General features: G+C 46.4%; 1 protein-coding gene across 16 annotated transcripts in view; it reads right to left on the bottom strand.

The window, feature by feature from the left end:
* BRD4 (bromodomain containing 4) overlaps positions 1-18,581 on the bottom strand; it is a 131,057-nt gene that overhangs the window by 54,114 nt on the left and 58,362 nt on the right. For 14 of the 16 annotated variants that reach the window (XM_014524941.2, XM_025216162.1, XM_025216165.1 and 11 more), the window contains 2 exons: positions 9,028-9,346; positions 5,834-5,971 (listed from right to left, as the gene is read on the bottom strand). In XM_014524941.2, coding sequence (XP_014380427.1) covers positions 5,834-5,971; positions 9,028-9,346 — 457 coding nt within the window. Of the gene's footprint in view, positions 1-5,833; positions 5,972-9,027; positions 9,347-12,504; positions 12,524-18,581 lie in introns of those variants that run through there. The other 2 variants (XM_025216173.1, XM_025216168.1) reach the window with 2 other exon arrangements.

Genomic DNA, 18,581 nt, shown 5'->3' with positions numbered 1-18,581 from the left:
GAAAGAGAATGCAGGTTAATTACAGACCAGTCAACACAACCTTGATACTGGGAAAGATTATGTGGTAGAGCAAAGAATGTATTTCTAAGCACCTGGAAGAGAATACAGTCATCAGGAACAGCCAACATGGACTCATCAAGAGCAGGTCACACTTGACCAACCTGATTTCCTTCTACAAGATAATAGGTTCCATAGATGGGGGAGAGCACTGGATGTGATAGATGGCATACCTTGACTTTGTCATGGAAGATGGTGTCAAATGCCTTGCTATTCTCATTAACAAGCTAAGGAAATACAAACTAGATAAAAGTACTGTACAGGGTATACATCACAGGTTAGATTATCATTCTGTGGGTAGTCATCAACAGGTCAACGTCTAGCTGGGAGAGGGTATCAAGTGAGATTCCCCAAAGGTCTGTCTTGAATCCAGTACTATTTACTATCTTCATTAATGATATGGAAGATGGCACTGAGTGGAGTGTATATTTAGCAAACTTGCAGATGACACCAAATCGGACAGAGTTGCAGACACTCCGGAAGGTAGGGCTAGGATCCAGAATGACCTGGATAAAAGATCCAAAATTTGAAGCTTGAGGACAAGTGCAAAGTCTTACACTTTGGATGGAACATCTGTATTAAAATACAAACCAGGGAGCAACTGTTTGGCCTGCAGTTCTGCTGAAAGAGATATGGAGGTTATCACAGACTACAAGCTGAATCTGAGGGACGTGTGTGCACTTCGTGCAAAGAAAAAAAAGGCAACAGCATACTGAGCTGTACAGTTAGGAGTGTAACACAAAAAAGTCAAGAGAAGTAACTCCTCTGCTCTATTTGGCATAGTGAGGCTTCACCTGGAGGGCTGTTGCCGGTTTTGAACACTGCACTAGAAAGTGTTCAGCAGAGAGCAATAAAAAAAGTGATCAGAGGTCTCCGAATCATGACTTATGAGTAAAAACTGAATGAATTAGGATTATTTAGACAAAGATGAATTAAAAGTTATATTTTTAAAAAGCATTAAATAAATCTGAATTTTATTTATATTAAAAAGTTTCCTTTTTAAAAATAAGCCATCTTAAAATGAAATATGAATGTAATACAGCATAAACTGAAGTATACATTTAGTACAATCTATTAAAGTAATTTAAATAAAATCTGTTGAGTCAATGACCTTCTACTAAAAACTCTGGAGTTAAAGACTGATTTTCTTCTATGTAAGAATGAGGGAGAAAGACATCCAATCTTTGAGGTTAAGTTTTAAGAATATGGCACAATATTTCACGTTAGAGACCTGACCCTGCAAGGGATGCAGGGTCTATACTACAGGGGATGCGCAAAGGATCAGCAAAGCCATCACAGGTGTTAGAACCTGGCCTCTAATTCCAGCAGATAACATCATGTGAACTCCTTGATCAGGATTATCCACTGAGCCCACTTGGACAGTATAAAACTTCTATTTTATCCTCTCTAATCACTCTGATTAATTCAGCTCTCAAAATCATGAATATTTGATTCTGCACCCAAAATGGAGGCTTCTTTTCCAGCTCATGGAAAAATACAATAGTTTGCTCAGTAACTACCAACCCTCAACTTCTGAATAATTCTGGGTATTTCAGTCAAATGTTTTTTCTTAGTCTCTTTGCATATATAAGGAAATGTTAACCTTAACTTCAAGTGCTCTATCCATGTCTCTATACTAATATACTGCAGCACATAAGGCCAGGGGGTTACATTAGTACAAATCATGGATTGTTAGGGGAGAGGCTTTTATTTTGTTTGGGGGAGGGTGAGAAGGGAATAGTGTGGTGGGTTATGTCAGGGAGAAGGAATCTTGGATTCGTTCTTAATTTCCTGAAGTGCTGGTTTAGTGTTTAATTAAAATTCAAAATACCATGTTAAATGCAGCTTGATATAAATATGAGCAAAGAGTTAAATCATCTACTGAGTAAAAATATATATTTCACCATTTTATAGTATAGTAAATTGTAGGGTTTCTAACAATCCAAACATGTTAAGATGGATCTATCTGAATCTGTGTACCTTGGAAACATACATACCAAATCTACTGTTAAAACTATTTAATTGTAAATCAACATGTTATAATTAAATCAGTCAATAAAAAGACACCTTTCTTTAAAAAACAAAAAGAAAGTATATAAAATTGGAAAGTTGATAAAAAATAAATTTTTTAAATTGGGCTTTTGGCTTGTTGATTTAAATAAGGGGTGTCCAACCTTTTTGAATGTGGGGCCAGATCACGAACTTTTTATCACCCAGTGGCTGGAGAGCCATATTCAAAGGCATCACAAGAAGTGGTATCATATCAGGACGTGATGTCACGTGACCTTTGACACCAATGAAGTTGCAGGGGTTGACATGGTGCTGGTTGACATGGCATGCATGCCCGGGTTGACATGGTGCTACAGGAGCTGCTTGGCTACAACCGAATTGACCTGGTGCTGGAGAAGCTGCAGGGCGAGGACAGGGTTAACCTGGGGCCTGCCCAGCCTGCGCCTGGGTTGACATGGTGCTGCAGGACCCGCCTGGGCAGAACCAGGTCAGCACCGGCCAGGAAAAGCAGCATGCAGCTGAAGCCAGCTTCCCATGCGCTGTTGGGGACGGGAGGAGGCTGGCCAGGTCTGCACCGGCCAGCAGAAGCGGCGGCAGAGCCACGTGCTGCTCAGGACTGACTGGTGCAGGCTTGTCCTGTGCCGAGCGGCACATGGCTCTGCTGTCACTTCTGCTGGCCAGTGCAGACCTGGCTGGCCTCCTCCCGTCCCCAGCAGCACGTGAGAAGCGGCCCCCTCGGGGCCTCGCGCATGGGCACCCAGGGGAAAACTGGCTGGGGGAGCAGGTGCCGCCTTGCTGTGGGGCAGGGTAGGGCAAGGCAGGCTTCAAGCAGGTGGGTGAGAAGGCAGGCACGGGCTGGCTTGGCCTCCCACACGGGGCCGCTTCCCGGGCCCCGCAGGGGTAAGCAGCTCCCTCCCCTTGTTGCCAGCTGGGGCCCGCGGGCCACCCCTGCCCGCCTCGCCGCGGCTCCACAGAACTCCCTGCCTGCCCCGCCGCCACGGCTCCGCAGCACTCCCTGCCTGCCCCACTGCGCTCCCTCCGTGCTCTCTACCCACCCCGCCACCCCATGCTCCCTGCCCACCTTGCCGTGCTCCCTGCCTGCCTCGCCTTCGCCGTGAGCTCCGCGCTGCTGCGGCTCCACGCTCCATGGCGCTGCCGCAGCTACCATGGCTTCGCACTCCGATTTAAAAATCAACTTGATTTATATGACTCCATTCTGCTTTAGTTTGGAAAATAAAGACTAAGGGGAGAAACTGATAACAGTCTTCAAATACCTGAAGGGTGCTTGTAAAAAGAGACGGATAAACCGTTCTCTGCGGCCACATGGGACAGGACAAGGGAGGAATGGTCTCAAATTGCCATAAGGGAAATTTTGGTTGGGTATTAAGATAATTTTCTTGCACTGAGGGCATATAAGTATTGGAATAGTCTGCCCAAAGAGGCTATGGAACCTCTAACTTTGGAAATTTAAGAGCAGGCAAGGCAAACACTTGTCTAGCATAGTTTAGCCAGGAATCATCCTGCCTTGAGCAGGGGGGTTGGACTAAACTTCCTGAGGTCCCTTCTGGGACTGCTTTCCTAAAATTAGGAGTCAGCTAGATCAATGAAGCCAGGTGGAGAATCAAAAACAGAATAAGGAAACACCAGACAACGTATCAGCCTGGAGACAAAGGGGTGAAGAGCAATTGGGCAACAGTCTGGCAGGAAAGCTAGTAGGCTAAAGCATGGTTTTAGTACAAAGGAAAAGAATCCAGGAAGAGTGGATTTAGACTGAGTGAATGGAGACACTGGGAAAGCAGAAAACAAGAGGGTGGGATCACCTGGTAACAGTGGTGAGCAAACAAAAAACCCCTGTGCCAGTGACTGAGAAGGAGTGTGTACTAGGATAAAGGGGGCAAAAACATGAAATGGCAAATACTGCCTGATTATACTGAGGTTGATTGAAGATATCAGCAAGACCCTGTGTGGCAGCTACCTTGCCACATACGGAGTCTACCCACGATAGAATTGTCAGAAAAAAAGAGTTTCTCTTGAATATCTAGTGCCTGGTTTAGATGACACTCTTGTTTATACACTATTATGCTTTCCAAAGATTTGCTGACCTCTGTCTTCTGCCTTCATAGTTGGTAGGGTTGGAAGGGACCTGAGCAGATCATCAAGTCCGACCCCCTGCCGTGGCAGGAAAGAGTACTGGGGTCAAATGACCCTGGCAAGGTGTTCATCCAGCCTCCTTTTAAAGACCCCCTGGGTAGGAGCCAGCACCACTTCTCTTGGAAGTTGGTTCCAGATCCTAGCCACCCTGACAGTGAAGGAGCGCCTCCTGATGTCTAGCTTGAATCTACCCTCTGCCAGCTTGTGACCGTTATTTCTAGTCACTTCTGGTAGTGCTCGGGGGAACAGGGACTCCCGCAATGCCTGCTGGTCCCCTCTGACTAGTTTGTAAACGGCCACTAGATCCCCCCCCTCAGCCTTCTCTTGTGGAGGCTGAACAGGGTCAGGTCCCTTAGCCTCTCCTCATAGGGCCTGCCCTGCTGACCCCTGATCATGCGGGTGGCCCTCCTTTGGACCCTCTCAACCCTGTCCACATCCCTCCTGAAGTGCCGCGCCCAGAACTGGACACAGTACTCCAACTGCGGCCTGACCAGGGTCGCATAGAGGGGGAGGATCACCTCCTTGGACCTACCTGAGATGCATCTGTGGATGCATAACAAGGTACAGTTAGCCTTCCTGACCGCATCCCCACACTGTCAGCCCATGTTCATTTTGGGATCAATAATGACTCCAAGATCCTTTTCTGCCGCTGCACTGATGAGAAGGGAGTTCCCCAGCCTGTAGGTCTGCTGCTGGTTCTTCCCCATCATGTGCAGTACCCTGCACTTGTCTGTGTTGAAACCCAACCTGTTCTCATCCGCCCACCCCTGTAACCTGTCCAGGTCTGATTGCAGCCTATTCCTCCCTTCTAGCATGCCCACTTCTCCCCACATCTTAGTGTCATCTGCGAATTTGAACAGACTGATTTTTACCCCCTTGTCCAAGTCGCTGATGAAGATGTTGAACAGTGTGAGCCCGAGGACCAAATGTCAAACCTCAACCAAGTTCTCCAACTCTGGTTTTAGAGAAAATCCCTCCCCTCCACCAAGCTTATCTCTTATAAATGTCCTGCTCCCTCCTTATGAATTTCTGGGGTTTTGGGTTCCCTTCCCTTGCCCCAGTTTGTTAACACTCCTTCTGCAATATGGTTCCCAGACAGTCTTAAAATGGAAATAGTGACTGGGCCCAACACTGCTCACTACAGCACCCCACTTGTCACCCTTCCCTACCACCAAACCTAGTCTCAAGCATCCCATTCTCTGAACTTTTAGTAAAGATACAGAAAATAAGAAGGACAGATCTACAAGGCCGCTCTTGTTGGACAAGAATGTCTCACAACATTCCCTCACTCAGGGCTGTGCTTGAGATGCTTTCCAAACAAGAACACACAGTTCAAATTTGTTTTAAGAAATGAGAACATAGCTTGTAAATTCAATTGACAATTATCCAATAATTTTAAGAGAACACTGAGGAGGCAAGGCCAGACTGGGCTCGCTCTCTCTGCATGAGAGAGATCTGAAATACTATAAAATTAAAAACAATCACTTTGATTTAGAAGCCTTGCTAACCTTAAATCCTTTTATAGGACTGTTACAATAAGAAACATGTGAACCTACAATACAGAATTCTGAAACCATACCAAGATTGTGGTAGATTCCTTTGGCAGGCTTCCTACCTTATTGTAGATGTAACAATTTGTAAACATTGTATTGAAGTCCTGGATACATTCTTGAGCATTCCAGTAATAGTTATTCTCCAAGCGTTTCTTTATTGTTCCCATGTCCATAGGAGTTTTAATAATCTTATAATAATCCTGCAACGATTACAAAAGGGTAAATGTCAGTTTGGAACCCGGAACCATCACAGAAGCCTGGTTCATACAAAGTGCATTTTACTAGTACTATTAAAGTTAAATGTAATGCTTCAAAACAGAACTAAGATGCAAGCTAAACTTTACTGAAGACCCTCATCATCACCTAGGAGATGGGAAGTTTTTATGTGAAAAAACAGTTCTCAAGAAACATTGCGCTGTGCCTCTCAACAGAAATTTACAGTGAGTGAGTTCTACAGAGACTTTCAGAGAGATAATTAGCCATGTTAGCCTGAAGTCAGGCAGAAGGCAAGTGAAAGGTGCGCATTATATATACTTATTGAATCAGAGATGCATAAGCTTGAGAGCCAAAGCTCATTTCATCAGATGCTTATGCATCTTATAGACTAACTGAATCAAAGTGCAGACACTTTCAACTTCAACTTCCAAACTGACTTTGAGAAATAATACAGCAGGAAAGGGAAATAACTTCCACGCCATCAGTGTTCACGTTGTGATTTCCTGCTCTCTACAACAGGTGAAGACCACACGATTAAGTGAGATTCCCTTGTGTTAGAGCAGGGATGCTTTAACCCTGGCACACAGCACTATATCATCTGGCTTGCAGGCTTCCCCACAGATTTGGATATTTGGCAGCAGGGGAGTGGTAGACCTGCTCCCCCGCTACGAAATTTCCAGACCCATGGAGAGCTCTTTGCCCCAAGCGCTAAATAGGATGCCTGATCCCAGCACGCTGGGCCAGGCAAGGGCAGCACCAGGCCCCAAGACCCAATCATGAGGGGTGGGAAGGGGCAACACTAGGCCTGCAGAACCCAATCCTGGCACATAGGGGACAAGAGGGGGTGGGGGTCCCAGGTCCTCAGAAATCTCAGCACACAGGGGGTGAAAGGGGACAGTGCCAGGCCACGAGGACACCGTCCAGCACATACCATTCATCCTGCCTATGGGGCCAAAAGGTTGAACATCACTGTGTTAGAGCACTTTTGGTAAGAAGTGCCATACTGGGTCAGACCAATGGTCCATCTGCCACTGTCAGAGGCAGGATACTGGGCTAGAAGAGCACTAAATAGGGTCTCTCTATGGCGACCCACTCCTATTCAATACTCTCCCTGGCATCTACCATTATAGGTCTCAAAGTGTTAGAGGAAGCACTGCCAACCATTCTATTTGATAGCCATTAATGGATCTATCATCCATAAAATGTATCCAGTCTCTTTTGGACCCTGGCTATGTTACCTACCTCCACCACTTCCTGTGACAATGAATTGCACAAGTTATATTTTTAAGTAATACGCAGTTACTCTCTCATTAGTTTTAAACTTGTCACACTCATTTCCATGGGTGCCTCCTAGTTCTAGTATTCTGGAACTTGGTGACCAACAGTTCCCTGTTCACTTCATCCATACCCTTCATGATTTTATGAACTTCTATCATATCCCTTCTCCCCCCCACCCCAGCCTTCTGCTTTCCAAACTAAGCCATAGCCTTTTTAGTCTCTCCTGGTATGGCAACTGCTCCAGGCCCCTGATCATTTTGGTTACACTTCTCTGTATCTTTTGCTAGAACACAACAGTAGTTTCATTTCTAAGTAATAATTTTCTGTGCAAGTTAAGCCACAAAAATGTACAAATCTGATTATCTGGTTTCAAATGGAACCAAACAATTTATATAAATCTTGCCTGAAAAATGAGCATTCTTTTATTCCCAAATGTAAACAGCCCATACTTCTAAAATAATATGACAGAACAGTGGAGGAATATCAGATTTACTACCCTTGTAAAGGCATCCTGCTAAAAGGAGCAGCAACAGATGCTCCTACTCTAGCTGGAGTTTTTAGAAAAAAGGAACATTTTTTGTTTGTTTCTTACAGCACTGGTGTCTTTTGCAAGTGCTACGAAGAAGGCCCTGTCCCCCCCAAAATATACACAGTCCACTATCATGCAGATAACTGAATACATTTTTAAAACATGCTTTATGAAAAAGCAAATTTATTTAATCCCTACGATGTATTTCCTAGAGAAGAAATGAAGGCAGAAGAATGGAGGACAAATCTCTCCTAGTAAGCAAAAGGAATGAGCAACGGTTTTAAAAATGTGTGTGCGCAGAGAGGCTTCCATGGCCACATCTAACTACGAACATAAAAACCCACTTTCTACAAAAGAGTTCTCACCCTTTGGGCTTTTTTGCCCTTCTCTCAAACTTCTCCTCATGTTGCCTGTGCTCCTGCAGAAACAGAAGGGAAGGGAGCAAGGCACATGCATCTAACCCCTGTAGACACACATTCTCCAATGAAGAGACAGAGAGTCCCCATGTCTCCTCTCCATTGGGAGATGTCAGTTAAGACTAATTGCAAATTTGATAACATACCCAGAAGCAATTTTGAAGGGAAGCAGACAGTAAAGCAGTCAGCATGCAAGCAGAAAAGGACTTTAAGCAATCTACTAAAAACTTATGTTTAAACATCTCCCTTCATAGAAAATGCTGGATATTACTGAACAGTGCTAGGAACCACTACAAGCAGAGCTGCAAGCAGTCTGCAGGCTCCAGTAGCACCAGGGGTATTCTAGCCTCTACCAATGCCTCTGCTTATTAACACAAGGTAGAGGGGATCAAGCAAGAAACTGTGAGGAATGCAAGACTTTATACAGAGATATAAGAGTGAGTTCAAGTCCAGCTTGACAACAACTTTACTCTCCTATTAATTCTTGCTACATTAACCTACCTGGGCTGATAAATAAGAGGGAACAATTTTAACATACTAAACTACTCCAAAAATACATAATCCTACTTGGTTTTCTGTCTACTTCCTAGCCAGAAAGGCATTATTTCAAAATTATAAATATGCAGGCCACCCCCACAATCTACAGACTAGCTGAGTCATTGAAAGTTTCCTCCTCCCTGTCTCCATCTCCCGAAAGACAGATTCAGTGATTCCAGAAGCAGGGAGGAAGTGCACTAGACACAATGTGCTTCATGCTTTAGATGGCCACATAGTGAGTAATCCAAGAACAGCAGCAGATTTCTCAATCTGTACTTACAGGGAGGTTTAGCTTGACAGCATCCACAGGCTGTTGGAAAGGCCACGCGAACTGATGTTTCCATAGTGTCTTGAGCACCACTTTGAGCAGATACTGCAGTTGGTTGGTCTGTCGCTTGGGCTTGTTAGGGTTGGAGGTCTCTGGTGGAGGAGGGTTAACGCCTACAGTACTGCCTTGCTGAGGTTGGGCCTGTGACTGAGTTGTAGACATTTGGGTAGTTTCTAGTCCATCCCCCATTACTGGTAAATTTCTCAGTCTTGTCCCAGGGCCACTCTCCACAGACATGCTATTGATCCCATCGCATTCCTCGCCAGGCACTCTGCAAAGCAAATGCAACAGTGATAACTACCAGGCAGCATACTACATGCTGCTTAAATAAAAAGAAGTGAGTAGATCTCTAGTTTTCAGAGGTACCTGGATGTCTCTGTGACAGCCTGTACCCAGCATACGTAGAGCGACTCAGTAAAAGCATTTTGTTGTTTAGTAGCACCTATTAGCTGAATGACTCTCATATTCCTACACTGAAAAGCCATCTGGAGCCATTTATGGTCCGATTTCCTTCTTTTCTGAGATGTAACTACCTATTTTCTTCCAGGTCTTTACAGAGCATCTTATCACTCCGTTTGCCCATGTTGGAGCAAATATTGCCACTGAAGAACCCAGAACTAAAATAGAATATTCCAGCCCTACTCTTAGTAACAGTCTTGCCTCCTGCCTGGTCTCAGAAACGAACAAAATTAGCAAGGCATCATTAGCACCCAACTCAGATGAGGTTTGATTAACTTTACCATTTAAATCCTTTTATCTTCTGTGAAAAAGAAGAAATTACATCCTCATAGCAAGCTCTATGCCAGGAGTCAACAACCCGCGGCACGCATGCTGAGCGCGGCACGCGAGGCCATTTTGCTCAGCACGCATGCTGAGCGCGGCACGCGAGGCCATTTTGCTCAGCACGCATGCTGAGCGCGGCACGCGAGGCCATTTTGCTCAGCATGCTACCACCAGCCTGGGCTCTAGGCAGCTGCTGCCAGCCACGAAGCCCGGGCTGCTCCCAGCAGGCAGCTGCAAGCAGACTGGGCTCTGTGGTTGGCAGCAGCTACCCAGGGCCTGGGCTGATTGCAGCCAGGAGGCTGCAAACATCTGCTCCAGGCTCCAGCATTAGCTCCATACTGGCGGGTGCACGTGCGCCTCGGAGCAGACGGCACAACCCCGGCCTCTCCCCAGCTGCTGGCACAGAGCTGATGAGTAGGCTCTGGAGCCTGGTGCAGCTGTTCGTAGCCAGCCTGGTCTCTAGGCAGCTGCAGCAGGCTGCAAACAGCTGCACCAGACTTCACAGCTCCAGCAACAGCTCCATGATGGCAGCAACTGCACTTGGACCTCAGAGCAGATAGCGGGAGGGCTGTGCTGCCTCAGGCCCTATCCCCACCGTCCACTCTAAGGCATGCGTGCACCCGCTGGTATGGAGCTGATGCCAGAGCCCAGAGCAGATGTTTGCAGCCTCCTGGCTGCAACCAGCCCAGGCTCTGGGTAGCTGCTGCCAATCACAAAGCCCTGTCTGCTTACAGCGGGGATTGCAGCCACCCAGCCACCTGCTGGGAGCAGCCCAGGCTTCATGGCTGGCAACAGCTGAGCCCGCCTGACTCCCACCCACTCCGAGCCCAGCATTTGGTTCTGTGCATTTGTCTGCCTCTGTCTGGTTCTGCGCATCTGTGTGCACACGTCTGGTTGCAGATGTTTGTGCACATGTGTCTGTTCTGGTTCTCTCCCTGCTCTCCTTTCTCTCTCTCTCCTTTATCTCTTTTCTCTCTCTCTCATTGCAACATGCTCAACAAAAAAGAAACACAGAACAAATGCAACGTTTATGATTATTAAATATACTAATATGCAGTGCGTCCTACCATGCACCTCCCACCCCCTAATTTTGTTTTTCTGGCATGCCGGCACTCCAGCACCTTCCAAGGTAGACATTATGGTTTTTTCGGCACTGGCCAAAAAATGTTGCCTACCCCTGCTCTATGCCTTCCTACCTACTTGTCTACATTAAAGAGATAAACTGAGCTGGGGTCAGCTAACATTACTTATCACAACTAGTCTTCCCTCTCTAGCACAGATGCAGGTTTCAGCTCAGCCAGCTCATCAAAAATGTTAGCTAATCCCTACCCACCCACAATGCGACAGCTAAACTCAACATTAATGCAAAACACTTTTCCTAATTTAGACCAACCTTAATGGAAGTGTACCTTAAAAATATCTGTAGTGTTTTGACTGGACTAGCCAGCAGATGTAAATAGAGCAACCCATCTGCTTAATCTGCTAGTCCCTATCACTTAATATTAAAAAGATAGAAATGCTTCAAGCTACAGAGTTCTAACAGACATTGAATATTTTAATTTAGCAACTTAGTCTCAGTTTAGCTTTGTCTCTTTAGTGTGTTCAAGAACTCCAGGAAGCCAGGAAAGGAGCTCTGGGAACAGATCAGTGCTGCTCATCCATCTTATTAAGTATTTACTGCCCAGACATTTGAGTTATTCTAAAGGCTAGTCCTTCTCCTTGTCCCCTGGTGTTACATGAAACAGCTGTGGTAAATGGGAATAATTTACATTCCGATAGAGGCTATATGGCTCCCATCTGGGCAAACTATGCCTCTGGATTAAGCTTCTCCCTCATAACTGCCCAGCTATACACATTAAACATCATACATCACATCACCCTCTTCAAGATCCTCAGCTAGCCTCCAGCCTCTGCTTTAAATTCATCTGCTTTTTCTTTCACGCCTATTACATGTAGAAGTGTTACAGCTAAACGTACCCCATTCACAGACATACATACTGGCCTCTGCCTGCTTTACTACTCCATTCAGGAAGAGCACAGACCATCTACAGATGCTTCCTCAGCCTGATAAAGGGCGTTTGTCCCCAAAAGCTTGTTACGAAGAATTTTTCCAACTATATGAGTTGATCTAATATATCATATTTATCCATCCACAGACAGGAAGCTTTTCATCCTGAAAAGCAAGACATGCTAAGCAAACATCAAATGGCTATGCTGTTCAATCTCTTCTATATGCAGTCAAGCACATCTTGCCATCACTAGACAGCAGAGGACAACCATAGAGAAGTGGCTATTGTGACACTTTAGCGTGGCACTAGGGACTGACCATGGTTCTCCCCATCAGGAATGCACTTGAAGTCTTTCCACTCCACAGCTCTGTTGTGATATACCCCTGTCCATAGACTGGTCTCAGGAGAGAGAGACTTCTCACTCCAAGTCTGAGGGTCAATGGTTGGAGATTTGCCTTAAACATTTTTTTTTTTTCAATTCGGCTTCTAATTTGTCCAGGTTACATTCCACAGTACCTGCGGCATGAGAAATGAGGACTGCCTGTTTTTAAATGACAAACCTCCCCTTTTAACTGGCCATCCAAAAGCATTCACTGCCTATCACTACTTTGTCACATATCATGCCGTAAAACTTTACCTCAGAAACTTTTTTCAGATGCTAGAAGATGTGCATCCATCTTCCATGACTTTCAGCACAAAGACCTCCTAGATACCTAGGCTTGGCAGGATTCATAAACCTTGATTTCACCTCACAGTCACAGACAGAAATGAGGAATAGAAGGAGGTCACAGGAGTTTAGAGGATCAGTCTTTTTAAAGAGAAAAACAGTAAGTGGGTGGGTGGCCTAATGACTCATCAATTAAGCAATTAGCTATTTATTCACAAGTACCAAGACATGGCTGGAGGGAAATACAGGCTGCTTAAAACCCTACAAGAGGGGGTAGAGAGCAGAAGAGCATTAGAGCTGGATGGAGAAACATGTGGGAAGCAGTGGCTGGGAATTCCTGATGCCTGAGTGGGACAACTCGGCTGCAGAGAACCAGGAAGAGACTGTAAAGAGGTAAAGCAACCTCCTGGTGAGACTGGTAAGTGGAGAGAAAGACTCTAATTAGAAAGGATACACATTTTAGTGTTTTCTTGGCTTTACTTTGGTTTTTTTGCCATCCTGGGAGCAGAAGTTCTTTACATTATTAATTTTATATAATAGATAAAAATAAATGCTTAAAATAGACAAACATCAATATTATCTGCCGAAATAATTTTAAAAAGAGAGAATCCTGGCAAACCTAGACATACTGCATCTAATGCAACAGACAGCCTAATTAAACTGAAGGTATTAAACCATGAGTGGGCAAAATGCAGCCTGCTGGCCCTCAAGCAATTTATCCAGTGCACTGCAGGAACCTCAGCCCCACCCAGCTCAGGCACAGGGGGCAGACCAGACCAGGCCGGAAGCCCCACCTACCCTGGACATACATGTGCTGCCTGGCATGGAGCACAGCCTGCCCTATGCCCACGCACAGCTCTTGGGCACACCAGGACTTGTAGTCCATGGGGCCAGGCAGGAGTGGTATGGCAGGCCGCCTCTGCTTCCTGGCAGCCCCTGCAGCAGCAGCTCCTTCCAGCTGCTACTGTCAGTATCTCCACTGCCACCACCAGACAGAGACCTGCTGCCTGGGGACCCCAGTCCACCCATCACCAGAGGCACCGAACAGAGCAGGTAGGCAGGGTCTCCATGGAGACCAGCCTGAGACCCCCACAGGCAAGTGGGGAGTGGTGTCCAGGAGTGGGACAGGTGAGCAAGACCAGGGCCAGGACTGTGGGGCAGTGACAGCTCAGGGCTGAGACCTGAAGCACAGCTAATGGTCCCCTCCCCATACATCTCTGTGATGGGCACCAGTTCTGTTGCAGGATAATGCAGGCAGGGGACTGCAACTCTGCCCCAGGCCACAGCTCTGAACTATCACCACCACACAATCCCGGGTCCACCCACTCCCAGACATCACTCCCCACCTGCCCATCCAAGCAAGCCCTAGCCACAGGGGCCTGGGCCCATCTCCATCCAGTGCTCCCAGCAGTGGATGAAAAGCAGATAGGCCCAGGGCCAGATAGGATTAAATCCCCCCCCCTTCCCCCACATCATGCCAGGCAGTGTAAACAGCCATGACAGGGAAGAGGGGTGAGGCCAGGTCAGCACCAGCCCCACACCCTAGCCCTCAACAGCTTACCAAAACTCCTTAAGTGGCCTTCCAGCCCAAATAAGTGCCCACACCTGCATCAAATGGACAGACCAGAAATAAAAGATGTTGCCAGGGAAGCTGTATTAATTATACAACTTGTCTAGTAGTCAGGCAGGACAAAAGAACAGGAGTCTACAGACACTTGCATCCTAGCACTGTGCAAGTCATTTGTAGCACACTCTCTTCATTGCTTGATGCAGGAAACAGACCCCATATTCTGTAGCACTGCCAAGTTCAAATTTCTGCATGAAGGATTTTGTACTAAACTTACATATCTTAAACTAAGTCATCTTCTCTTGGATATGACCTTAGCCTTACTGCTGTTTAAATGAAGCCAGAAAGCTCTCTGCCACAGGTGCTCACTCATTTTCCAAAACAGATAAAAAAAAAAGACAAAACCAAAAAACCAAACCAACAAAAAAACACAACACTTTTTCTCTAACATCACATCATACAATGAGAAACATGCTTGGCAGACTTCTACTTCTGCCACAAGGAAAAAGCAGAAGCCATAGATCTGAGACTTGCTACCTTCACATAGTCAAACCACCCCAAAATCCTACCAGAGGAACTAGTCCATCCCACAACTGGTTCTTACTGAAGCCCCCTGAAGGGGACTCTTCTTGAGAGAACAGAATGGGGTTGGACACTTTTGAGTCTAACAGAAATCTGAAAGATCTGATTAATTGCAGATTTAGTAAAACAATAAGACTGTGAAGTAAAATTTACCAATACCAGTCACATCATGATAAAAGTACATATTCTACTATGCTTTAAACTATCCAGTACACCAGGGTGGGCAAAATACAGCCCACAAAGCCATTCTATCTGGCCCACAGGGCCCCTAAAAAATTTAGAAAATTAATATTTTTCTGCCCTTGGTTCCTGTCAAAAAAAAAAAAGACAGGAACCAAGGGCAGTAAGACCCAGGGGAAGCCCAGCAGGCTCCCAAAACAGCAGGGCCTGCCCAGCCCTACCCAGAAGCTCCAGACAGGGTTTCTGGCCTGGGACCACATGGCTGCCCCAGCAGCACCAGAACCACAGGTAAGGGGGAAGGGGTGGGGAGGGGCAGCCCTCCCCCACCCTGTGGCAGGCACCCCATACTGCAGCCTCTCGCAGCCTGCCTAGGGCTGCCTGTGCCTGCTCTGGACAGCTCCCGTCATCCCAGGATAAAAGGGCAAGGTACTAGACAACTTAACTGTCACAAATATGAATTTGTGCACCCATAAAATATTAATTGGTCTGCCTAGTAAAAAACAAATTGTTCATTTTGATGCTTAGTTTCTCCCTTGACAGTGGGAATTCCCCCCCCCCAATAACTGGGGGGTAGAAATTAGGGAAGAGTTGTTGCCTAGCTAAAGTATAATCAAGGAGTTCAAGGAATTGCTGCTGTGGCAGGACGTACCATCCCTAGAAGGCATGGTATGAAGGAGCCACCAAGGAAGGAAAGCTGTGCTTCAAGCTGGGGAAGCAAGGACTGATGAAGAAACTGGAGCTAGCTGGGATAAGCCAGCCCCAAGTAGATCCTGAAAAAAATGCTACTGGGAAAAAAAAAAAAAAGAGAAGAGTTGCATGTGATGGGTCTGAAAAGAATGGCTGCGTGCAAGACAAGGCTGCAAAAAAAGACTCGTCTTCTAATCTGCATTTGTTTGTTGACCAGAGCTGGTCTAGAATGCCTTCCTTCAAGGGTAGATTTACTTTTTTCATCTTTGACTTAGTAAGATTATAGCTAGCCAGGGAATAGAAGTCCATATAGCCTGCCATGCTGCAGCTTGCTCTGCAGCAATTTATTATAATTCTTCCAGCCTGTCCTGGAGTGTTCTCAGAGTGTTTCCAAACTCTGGCAAAGTACATAGCTGCAACATGTCATGTCAGTCAGTAGAGGGTGCTGACACTACACAGAAAAAGAGCTCCCACAGAAACGTAGCCATGTTTGATGATCCATGAACAGAGTTGGGGGGGGGGGGGGGGGGGGGGGCAAGAGACAGGCACACGCAGGTGACTACAGGGAAAAAGGAAAATTGGGACATCAAGGCTGCATTCTTGGTAGGGTGACAAGCAACAGTTAAATAAGGAGGGAGAAAGAGTTCTGAAGCAGCTTGCTTGGACAATCTGAGGCTGTTGGTGCCAAATCACAGAGACCTATGGGGAGGGGAATTTGAACGTGGAGCCAGCGAAGCAATGAATGAACACTCTCAGTTGTTTTGACTAGGCTGAAAGAGAAAACTGGCAAATGATGAAATTACCACCAAGGAAACCAGAGAGAAGTTAGATAGTTGAGTAAAAGCATTAATTTTATGGCAACAAAGAAAAAGGCAGGTCTTAGAAATGCTGCAGATGTAGCAGCAAACATCTGGATAACAACTAGATGAGAGAAAATGTACAAGTTATAGGCCAGTACTAGAGAGTATAGTGGTGCGGCCAGAAGTGATGGGATGTGGCCAGAAAAGGGGGGGGGCCCCCCACACAAGTCTTGGCCATACTCAATTTATGCTGACAGAACATGCAAATGCTTTGAAAAACTGCAAAAAAGTTAAAAAACAAGGTTAAAAAAGACCAATGAAGAAAAAAAAACTTGTCAAATGGAAAGAGAAGGAAATGCAGCAATCCAGCTGTAAAGGACCATGTTACGACTGCTGTAACAGGGTCTGACCAAATGAAGTAAATATGGCCCTGGAAATTATGTTGGAAAAAGCAAAGCTCCTCAAGAGGGTAGCTTACAGGTGCAGGTATATGAAAAGAAGTACTCCTTTAATGTCACACATGCCTGTTATTTTAGCTTTGCTGAAAAAGGGTATAAAGCTGCAAAACTGCCTTAAGTCACAAAGCTCCTATTTCTGTTCTTGACCTGTGCCTCCAGGGTATGTCACCAACTCATACTGCATCAATAAAATCAACCTGAGTGGGTATAGAGAGAGCAGAAAGGGTGAGGCTCCACCAGGAGACATGCTAAATGAGTCATCATTTATGCTGCTAAACACATCTAGGAACAACAGCAGAGGCTGGGTGAGCCAAGTAGTGCCAGGGAGTGTTGGGCCATGCATAGCATTCTAGGGACAAGTTGGTGCTTCTGTATATGACACTCAAAGGTGCAGGTCATTTTTAAAATGAGAAAAAGAGCCAGCATGCTGAATAAGCTGTCTAAAAATGCTTGTTCTCTGTATCTGTTAGAGCAAAAAAAAAAAAAAAGCTTACGCCACAAGTCTGAGACTATTGGTAACTAGCCATTAAATGGACTCAAGATTCCTTTAAATGAGCTAATTTGAGGCTGTTTGTGTTCCAGCACCATACAGTGAAAGGGTCCTTCAGGGTCCACCTTGTTTTCAGGTGGGTGCTGGGATGCATCTAGAAAGCCAGCAATCACTCACTTGCAACTCCTAGAGACTTAATTTTCTCAACATATACACATGAAAGCATGATTCTATCCACACTTGGAAGTTTAATGCAGATTATTAAGGTAAAGTGCAAATTCAAAACTGCTGTTTCTGATTAGATGTGTATGTGGACACACCGGGTGCATCCACACATGCAAGCACATGCACTTGCAGCAGCTCAAATAGAAACTGTGCAAATCTGAGCCAGGGCTTTTTGCCGCAGCACATGTGCTCAGACATGCACTTTGCTGTGGAGCAAATTATGCCACTTGGGGCAATATAACCCTGCCTGGCTCCTCCCGGATCTGCAGCCAGGGGGGAACTAGAGCCTGGGGCCAGCACCTCTGCTGTCCCCAGCAGTATAAAAAGCTGCCCTGGCAAGCAGCTCAGGGCTTTTCGCTCTCAGAAGTTTCTGGGGCCCAGCCACTTGGTACCTGGGGACACTACCCCGTGCGCCAGCTGGACTGCTGCAGCAGCATCCCAAATCCATTTTTAAAAATATTGTGGAAAAACATGGATTTTGGGTATTTTTAAAAATGGATTTGGGATGCTGCTGCAGCAGTCCAGCTGGCGCACGGGGTAGTGTCCCCAGGTACCAAGTGGGGACCCTACCTACCTATATCTAGACAAGAGAGAGACAGCAATCAGTTGGGCAATGCTTTATTGGGATATTTACAACGTTAAAGCAAAGTGGAAGCCTACCAGTGTCTCTATCATCGTGACAAAATAAATTCTAAATACCCATGTGTGTTGATGTGTACTTTTGGTTTTCTTTGCACATGACGGGTGTGTGATGGGTGGGGGCCCCGGGCCCCCAAAGGGGTGACCCCCCCCCCCCACACACACATGGAATGCACCCCCCCCGGGCCCCAGCTCCCCCCCTGGAGGGCCACAGCCCCTGCCCAGGGCCCCAAGGCACCCTGGAGGGCCACAGCCCCCCCAGGGCCCCAAGGCACCCTGGAGGGCCACAGCCCCCCTCCCTCCCCTACAGGGCCCATAACTTACGTTTTAGCAGCAGCAGTGGGAGTGGGCACTCCGAGCCACGGTGATAGAACCTGGTGCAGCATGCGAGGACTGCACGGCAGGGCGCGCGCCCCGCC

This window comes from Alligator sinensis, unplaced genomic scaffold (genome assembly GCF_000455745.1).
Source record: "Alligator sinensis unplaced genomic scaffold, ASM45574v1 scaffold1509_1, whole genome shotgun sequence".
Lineage (NCBI taxonomy): Eukaryota > Metazoa > Chordata > Crocodylia > Alligatoridae > Alligator > Alligator sinensis.
The sequence above is the reverse complement of the archived record's forward strand: the minus strand, read 5'-3'. Positions and strand labels throughout refer to the sequence as shown.